Source organism: Rhagoletis zephyria, unplaced genomic scaffold (assembly GCF_001687245.7).
Source record: "Rhagoletis zephyria isolate East Lansing unplaced genomic scaffold, Rhagoletis_zephyria_1.1 Rzeph_scaffold_03096, whole genome shotgun sequence".
Taxonomy (NCBI): domain Eukaryota; kingdom Metazoa; phylum Arthropoda; class Insecta; order Diptera; family Tephritidae; genus Rhagoletis; species Rhagoletis zephyria.
In genome coordinates, this window is record NW_016160180.1 from 54,409 (window position 1) to 63,895 (window position 9,487).

The 9,487-nt window shown below is 35.1% G+C and overlaps 1 protein-coding gene across 1 annotated transcript; it reads left to right on the top strand.

Moving 5' to 3' along the window:
• Positions 1 to 1,147: 1,147 nt before the first annotated feature.
• LOC108368381 (coiled-coil domain-containing protein 6) lies at positions 1,148 to 7,853 on the top strand. Its single transcript, XM_017623229.1, has 6 exons — positions 1,148 to 1,445; positions 4,761 to 4,878; positions 4,942 to 5,032; positions 5,665 to 5,814; positions 5,881 to 6,615; positions 6,691 to 7,853. Exons 2-6 carry the CDS (start codon positions 4,763 to 4,765, stop codon positions 7,189 to 7,191), a joined length of 1,593 nt encoding a protein of 530 aa, XP_017478718.1. The 5' UTR covers positions 1,148 to 1,445; positions 4,761 to 4,762; the 3' UTR covers positions 7,192 to 7,853.
• Positions 7,854 to 9,487: the final 1,634 nt, after the last annotated feature.

Consider the following 9,487-nt stretch of genomic DNA (forward strand, 5'->3'; position numbering starts at 1 on the left):
CCCCCGAACTGTTATTGTTCGCGTTAAAATACGTCGATTGATACCACTCTCGATTTGTTCCTTCCATTTTGACCTGGTACACGTAAAGTGCACTACTACCAAAACGGTGATTTGAAAGCAATTCCTGCTCCACTCTCTTTTGTGTTTTCCATTTGTTTTTACACGCTTCAACTCTGTTGAATTCAAGTTTTTGGTTCTTTAAATGGGAAAGAACGAAAATGTCAAAAGCAAAGCAAGAAAGTTGAAACGACTTCACGATGAGGCGAACAGAAGGTGGCACCTTCCCCAAACTGCTACTTTGATTTTGCCGATTTTTACAGTGTGTATAGTAAAGAACGCCTCAAAAACTTTAAATGCACTGAAATTCACAATATTTTCACTAAAAACACCGTTTTTTATCATTTCCTTTATAAATTTTTATTGCAAATCATATATTTTTACAATTTAAAGCAGCCAAAACACGTTTCCCATCGATAAATGGAATATTAAGATAATTGAGTAGTCTCACATTCTATTTCATCCTCCTATTCGGCTTCAATACATCTTACCATGATAAAAAAATAGGAAGGTAGAACCGCTGAGAGGAATTTTTTAAATTCTTGACGTTTGCAAGCAATTTAATTTTAAAATTTTACACATAAACTCCCACACACATTCTCATTTTCAATCTTAAACAACAACAACTTTGAACAATTCCTTTTTTCTCTCAATTTTATACGATTTTAAAATGTTGGCAAACTTCAAAAAAAAATTCATGGCCGATACATTGAGAGAAAGGTTTTACCTTACTATGCTTTTATCATGGTTTTAATCATGAAAACAAAAAATTTAAATTGTTCGAAATTGTTGTTGCTTGAGATTGAAAATGAAAATGTGTATGTGCGTTTGTGAGTAAATTTAAAAATTTGGAAACGTCAAGAATTTTAAAAGTGACTCTCAGCGGTTTTACCTTATTATATTTTTATCATGGTTTTAATTATCTCCATGTGAAGCTTTTTCTGATTATTTATGAAAGATATCGTCATTTTGAAGATAAATTCAACTTCTTGCAACACTGGCTTTGCCCGGGTGTGTGACGGCACCTTAATATGGTGATTTGTTTTTGACAGTGCACACATCAATTCTTTCCCCTTTCCCTATCATTCTCTGAACAGTCATTTCGTAAAACAAAAAAAACGGCAAGAAACGAGAAAAATTTGCAAAACGGACTGATGTCGTTGTGGATTTGGAGCACAGAGCTGCTAATGGATAGGAAAAAAGCAATCTGCTAATACTGCTGAAAGATTTCCAGCTATAATTTTTCGGAAAATATTTGTACATTGTTAGAAGTAATTTTTCTTGAAAATTGAGAATATCCAACGCAAAACCGAAGTGAAAGAAACCGGACGGAAACAAAAAGTTGCAGCGCCGCAATTTTCTGGTTGATCGAAAAAGGTGAAATTTAGGTAAGTTTATCAACTCACACATCAGATAAAAAAAATGGAAAAGTTTTGCATGGACAGGAATGTGAAAAATGGTGTCATAATCGGAGATGAATCCTTTATTTTATGGCCATGAAATGCATGGGCGTGAACGCATTAAGCTGGTTAGGTGTGCGGATATTAATGAAAATTCAAAGGGGGTGGGCGTGGATATGTCGCTGCATTATTCCAACCAAATGAAAACTCAAAAGGCTTCCAAAGTCAATAAAAAAAAAATCGAATATAAAACTTGAAATATACAGCTGATAAAACTTAAATTTTAGCGAAACACATGTGTATGATGTGGCGAGGGCCTGGCACTCACCGCATTCGACCGGGATGCCTTTGTTCTCTACATTTATGTATATACATACATACATATGTATATATGTAGATGCAAGGAATGATAAAGAAATAACGAGTGATACATACATAATATGTATGTAGGTATGTATGTACATATTTTTTGTGGTATATATATATGTACGTATTTACCTATTTGAAAGTGTATATATACATTTACATAAAATAGGTACATACATACATATGTGTGAAGTGTAATGGGTTAGAATTTCCGCTTTCCATGTAGGTACAATGTATTAACACTGGCAAGAATATCACAGAAAGGTAACAAGACAACTCCAAAAATATGTCTATAAAATTTTTAAATTTTCGCTTCCACGCTTTAAAAGTTATTACAATGGTCCGAATGCATATTTATATATATACATACACCTGCGTTCAACTAAGTAGAAACGAAATTCAAAATGATATCGTTTGCAAATTATGTTTATTTTTTTTATTTTTAATGATTTTGATTCAAAATAAAATTCAATCTGTAACAGAAACCACAATAATAAAAGTTTCAAAGCTGCATAAATCGCAAAAAACATTAATCAAACTTCAAAAAATTGTCATCGAAATTTCCAAATTTTTAATCAGAATATTTAGAAAATTTTCGGTTATGCAGTTATGTTGCTCATTCAATTGAAGTCTAAGGGTCAAAACATAGTGGAGCGGCGAGCAAAGCGAAGAGCTAGCATCGAGCAAAGCTTCAATGTTCTTACCCTAATGTTATATGGCAGAAAATGCGCAACACCCTCCACAAAAAAAAAATCTAAAAAATCGACGGTAACTTTTAACGACTCTAGACTTGCCTTAGACTACTATAGAATGGGCTACAGAACTGCATACCCGAAAATTTTCTAAATATTCTGATTAAAAATTTGGAAATCTTGATGACAATTTTTTGAAGTTTGATTTTTTTTTTGCAATTTTTGCAAGCAAATAAACATAATTTGCAAACAATGTCATTTTGGATTTTGTTTCTAATTAGTTGAACGAAGGTGTACATACATACATACATATGTATGTACACATGTATGTATTTATATTAAAACAAAAATAAATTTGCTTTATTTAAAAAATGTGTTTTGTATCTGTTGATGGGATTTTTTCGCAAGTAAATTGAATGCAAGTAATGGTAAAAAGCGACGTAATTTGCTTTCACCTTCTCTTTACATAACTCGGGGGGTCATTTACCTTTCGCCAGTCAGTATAGGTTTATTACTTGGGCCCGGATTTCTATGCATTTAGTTTTTTTTTTTGGTGAGTCATAGGAACTTAAAGATTAACAAATGTTGCGAATCAAGAGTTTTGTGTTAAGTTGGCATCGATTTGGCAGTGCATATTCTTACATATTTTGCCTTTAATGCATATATAGGCATATTTTGTAAAAAAAAAACACATTTAATTGCATTTAATATCGAATGGGAAAAAAATATTTTTAAAATCTGCTTTGCGCGTTGAAGCTTTTAAGAAGAACATGTATCCCAATATCGCTCTTCCGCCACAGCCAATATTAACGAGATGGGGAGCATGGTGAGAAGCGGCAAAATATGTATGATTCCTCAATATTGAAGGCGAAAAAAGCAATAGCTTCGAATTCGATTGATGCACGGTTAGCCTATATCAATGCAAACTACAGTTTCTTGTCGGAAATAATAAGTAAATTGGAAGGAAACAAATCATTGGCTGAACAAGTGCATCTTGTGGAGACTGCTGTTACTACTTTTCAAAGTGTTGAGGGTGAACTTGGGCAAAAAATCAAGGAAAAATTGGATACCATTCTACAAAAAAATAAGGGGTTTAAGGAACTTAAGGGAATATCTGGTGTTCTAAGTAGCCAATTGGCCGCAAGTGACAGCTGTTAAGCAGGGATCGCACGACTTGTACGACTGCCAAAATGTACAAATCGTTTGACCCCTGCTTAATAGCTATAATCCCAATGTTGTTGTTGTTGTAGCAGCATACAAGTTCCCCAAAGAGTTTTTTGGGAGTGTTGCTGGAGTGACAGTCCTTGGCCAAATATAAATCTGGGTCGTTCCGGTCACGTAGACCCGACTGTCGTGGGAACGCTATAATCCCAATGAACTAGCTTGCTTCAAGTTCTCCTTATACAAAACATTTTTTGCGGCCAAATAGGGAAAGCTTTAATTTTGAAAATTTTAAAGAACTATTTATTTGTTTGCCAATAAAGCGGTGACCAAAACAAATAAAATTATGGAAATTAGATATCGTCGATGTTTTTGCAAAACCGCCCATCGAGAAAACCGCCTAAATCGCCATTGTGACAAAAATGAGATTTACTCACCCTGAACTCCAGGCCTCGAGATTTATGCTTAAGAATCGTAAAATTGTTATTAAAACAACAGATTTTTAAAATAATAGCCAGTGAAATTACCGCCTATCAAGGCAATGCCTTCCAAGAAAACCCGTTTTTTCGCTCTCCTGTTTTTGCAATTGGTCAATGGGCGGTTTTGCATAAACATCGACGATATGTATTTTTAATTTATTAAAGTGCTTAATTTTTTTTAATACATACATATTTAAAAATTTTAGATATATCTTTAATTATTTTGGAGTTTTTCGTGCCACTAAAAATTACAATATATCCTTGTGTTAATTATAAAATTGTAATAAAATATGAAAAGTTAATAAAGAAAAATAAAAAAGCAAAACAAATGCGAGAAGTCTTTTTGCATATTTTGTTATTGGTGCATATCTTTTAGTTTTTAGTCTACATTTTTGAGTTGTTAGTGCATTTTTTTATTTGTTAGTGCACATTATATGCGCATAATTTTCATTTTTTTAGCGCATAAGAATCCAGGCCCTAGGTATTACATATTTTATCGGCCCGTTTATTAACGAAATATAATAAATTTCCCAACACTTAAAAAGTGAGGACACCATTACAAATACCTTAAAAGTATATTAATTATTTAATATATATTCTTACAGATATGGAGAGTCCTTGTGAATCCGAAAGCTCCCTAGATGGAGGTACTATGCTTCCACCCAGTCCAGTATCTCGCGAACAATTACAAAAACGCATCGAGTCGTTGACACAACAAAATAAGTACGTTAAGTTCGTATACCTGCTGTTAAATACTAACGAATACATCAATTTGCGTCTTTACAGAGTACTCAAGGCTGAACTAGACACATTTAAAATCAAATGCAAAGTGGTGCAGGAAGAAAATCGTACACTTAAGCAGGCATCGGTTATAATCGTAGGAGTCGATTTATATACATAAATACATACAGATTTATCATCAATGCAATACCCATCTATTTGACCAATTTCAAATTTATCAGGAAAACTAAAAATTTTTTTTTGTTTGTTATTTTTTGGAAGTGCTTACATATATGGTAGTTTGATGAAGTTAAAAAAAATAAACATAAAATTTGGTTTGCAGAAAATCCGGTTTCGGTTGCCGGAAAATCGTTCCACAATACATCATATTCCTACCTCGTAAACACTCCCAATCAAAAAGAAAAAAGGTCAAGTGGGGCATTTTGATCGATAGTAACCATATGTTCCTTGATATATCGAGGGCTTATATACAATACCCATGTAATTTTCACAAAATTGTGATTCTGATATAAAAACCCACCTGTCATCGACCATGATAAATCTAATCTTGCATATCGTTTGTTGTATGTAGAATTAACCATGTTTTGTATCATGGAATTAACTATTGGATTGCAAAGTAAGAATTAATATCAGTGGTGACAGTTAAGTTCCAGATGGGTTCTATTATCAGTTTTTATGAAAATTTCAAATGGAAAGAATTGGATATAAGCCCTCGATATGTAAATGTTGGTATTTAATAAATAAATATTTTTCTATACATTTGTCCAGCAAGCGAAAGCGGAACAGGAAGAGGAGTACATATCGAATACACTTCTAAAGAAAATTCAAGCCTTAAAAAAAGAAAAAGAGACTTTAGCACATCATTACGAACGAGAAGAGGAATGTTTGACAAACGATCTATCCCGCAAGTTAGATCAGGTATATTTTTATTGGGTTTCATAACAAGATTCGTTAATTTTTAATACACTTAAATTTCTTCCACAGTTAAGACAAGAAAAATGCAAGTTGGAGCAGACTTTAGAGCAGGAGCAAGAATGCCTTGTCAACAAGCTAATGCGTAAAATTGAGAAACTACAAGCCGAGACCGATAACAAACAAACTAATCTAGAACAACTGCGTAGAGAAATGGTGGAGTTGGAAAATACATTAGAACAAGAACAGGAAGCTCTAGTTAACAAACTTTGGAAACGCATGGACAAGCTCGAGACAGAAAAGCGTTTGTTGCAGATTAAACTTGACCAGCCAGTTTCAGATCCTACCACTCCACGTGATATAACCAATGCCAATGGTGACACTGCCTCTAATTTAAGCTCTCACATACAGACATTGCGTTCAGAGGTGCTTCGATTGCGTTCTAATCTTGCTGCTGCACAAAAGGAGGCAACAAAAAAGTTACAACAATTTGCACAAGAAGAGAAAAGTATACGCGAAGAAAATGCGCGTCTGCAGCGTAAATTGAAACTCGAAGTAGAGCGCCGTGAAGCTCTCTGCCGTCACCTATCGGAGTCGGAATCGTCTCTGGAAATGGACGAGGAGCGATTCTACAATGAAAACGTTTTAGGAGCCGCAGGATCCGCTAGTGGTTTGGGCAGTGTTGCTGCCGTGAATACTCGTCAACGCACCATTAGCAGCCCTGTCTCACACAGCCCATCGAACAGTCGTCCACTCAGTCCTGGCACGGCACAACAGAATCGCTGTTACGCATGTGGTCAAATTGTGGTAATTACATATATATATATATCTATGCACTTGAACCCAGCACTGAAGTTTTTTTTTTTTAACTGTAAATTTCAGAATCGGCGCGCCAGTGAGCGGTTTATAAAACCGGCATTGCCGACACCTATGTTGGGACTCAATACGTCGGCTCCTAATGTTCTTTCTGCTACTTCACTTTTGGGATCCGCCGGAAGTGGTGGGGGTGCTAGTACTAACCCCGGCTCATCTGGTGCTCCTTTTAACTCTTCCACTTTATTCGGAGGCGCTACTGGCGGTCCAAGCTTCTTACAGAATTTAAACACTGAACGTTTAAACATTGGAGGGGCTGGCAGTGGGGGTTCGGGCTTGCTCGCTGGCAATAATGGCAGTATCAATGTGGGATTAGGCTTGGGAAATGCTTCTATGAACAGCAATTCAGGGACGCTCTCGCAGACTTCCAATCCAATGAATATTAACATCAATAATTCGTCCAATACTAGCAATTCATCGCTGTCTGCATTTACACCAACAAACGCAAACACAACAACTTCATTTGCACAGCCAGCAAGTCCCATGGACACCTCCGTCTACAAAGAATAGATGGCGGTCTTAATTTTTCTCAAAAAGAATATTTTTATAGATAAAAAACAATTGATCCCAACATGGCTGATATTTTAATGTGGAGTTGATTTAAAATTGACTTAGATACATACTATGGATTTTTGGAGAGTTCGTTGGATTTCTGAAATTTAATAAACGAATGGAAAAACATTTTTGGAAGCAAAATAAAAAACAAAACATGATAAAAACATGGGAACAAGATGTAAAAGACGATCGGTAAATAACTTTGGATAGGATGAAGATGAATGCCACACTTCAGAGGTAATTACAACGATATAAACAAACAACTTACCTGTTCGTAATTAATTACAATCAACGCTCACTCACTCACCAAATATACCTTCTTAAACATTCGCTAAAGAAATGCTAAATTAGCTTTTAGAAGAAAACATATTAATTTGAATTTGCTCAATTTCCGCAACAATACCAAGGCATATATAATATAATAAGTCCTCAACGAAAATTTGGAGAATTATGCTCTGCGACGAGAGCGATGCTACATAGAATTTTCCGCTTTGACGCCAATGTTGCTAAGCAAAATCCATATATTAGCCCTACCAATACAATTGTGAAGCTGTATTTTATTCGTGTATCTTTATTTTTCTTTTGCACACTTAAATAACCTGCATCTATTATACATACATACATGCATATACCGCAAAGANTCGCAACAATACCAAGGCATATAATATAATAAGTCCTCAACGAAAATTTGGAGAATTATGCTCTGCGACGAGAGCGATGCTACATAGAATTTTCCGCTTTGACGCCAATGTTGCTAAGCAAAATCCATATATTAGCCCTACCAATACAATTGTGAAGCTGTATTTTATTCGTGTATCTTTATTTTTCTTTTGCACACTTAAATAACCTGCATCTATTATACATACATACATACATATACCGCAAAGAATATGAATACGTATTAACATGCTAATAAATTTCTGAGAAATTGATAGATTCAAAAAACTGTATAAATAAATGATAAAATTAAGCTTGGGTAAACAGGCGAACAACCCAACCACTTAACATTGCTAGCTATGGATTTAAAGGATGTACGCGAACAGAACATAAATATACAATATTATGCATGGGTAAATAAGAATTAATATTATATACGTACACAAATTTAAAGGCAAGTTAAATTGAAATCAAATAATCAATGTTTGTCCATTTTAAGAACAAATCCTTCATGCATATTTAAGTGAATTTACTATGAAAATCAGTAATGCATCAAAAAAATAATAGCAATCGGTGTAATGTCCAAGTAAAAGCCATTTCGAAGTAAAAAGGATTTAAACAAATCCTAATATGGTTGAATAAATTAACTAACCCTATTTTAAAAGCGATTTGTTTTTTTTGGTTTCAAAGAAAACTGCAGACGAAGATGTAGGCTGAAAACATTTAAATTTTGGAATTTCTCTTGTCACTTAAAGTAAAGAAATAAAGTTTACATGTAACACAAGTAATATGTACTAAATAAATGTGTTTAGTTTTATTTGCTTCTGGAAATTTATAGCTTTGCGCCTTAGGCAGCCTTTACATGGGTCGAGTTTCTAGTCGATTTTTGTCGTACCAGCAAAATCGACCCGCCCGTTTACTTGGCAGTTCAACCGTAAAATGTAAATGCTTTTTCTTGCGATTTCTCATTCTCAACAGCTTCACAGAAATTTTTTATTCTGAAATCCCGGTACCAAAAGCTAATAAATTTGATGAAAATTATGAGAAACAAGTTAGGAATCCGAACAATAGAAAAATTACAAAACAAAAATTGGGTTCGCTACAGGTTTTTGAGCAAGCATAACGGTACAATTTCTTTTGGGGGGAAACGAGAACTACGGTAGTTACGAAAGGTAAAAAGTTGTTGTTGTAGCGGCTACAACAACCCCGTCCAGATCGGTTAGTTCTGCAATCAATGTCAAGAACTACTAGCGGTAGCCCCAGGAAGAGTGCAGCCTCGATAGGGTGGGGTTCAGTGGGCATGCGAAGAGATGCTGTGAGTCATGGCGTCTCTCCGCATGCCAGGCATTCGTTCAGAACATCTTCGCTAATTCTGCTCAGGTATGAGTTCAACCTGCTGCAGTAACCAGAGCGCAGTTGGGCTATTGTGGTTCGAGTCTCCCGAGGCAGACGAAGTTCTGTTTCGTCCACGTCTGGTGGTTGTGCCTAGAACGGAATTCACAGGTCGGGAGTCTACATACCTCGAGACTGCCTCTATGTGAATGCCGTTTAAGGCCTGTCGATAGGCTGTTGGGTCCAGAGGTTGTTTTATGAA

What these genes read in the sequence shown, in the direction of transcription:
- LOC108368381 (XM_017623229.1), top strand. Translation starts at nt 4,763, where the DNA reads ATGGAGAGTCCTTGTGAATCCGAAAGCTCCCTAGATGGAGGTACTATG. An exon ending in TCGTTGACACAACAAAATAA is followed by an intron (nt 4,879 to 4,941) that starts GTACGTTAAGTT and finishes GCGTCTTTACAG; the next exon opens with AGTACTCAAGGCTGAACTAG. An exon ending in TATCCCGCAAGTTAGATCAG is followed by an intron (nt 5,815 to 5,880) that starts GTATATTTTTAT and finishes TTTCTTCCACAG; the next exon opens with TTAAGACAAGAAAAATGCAA.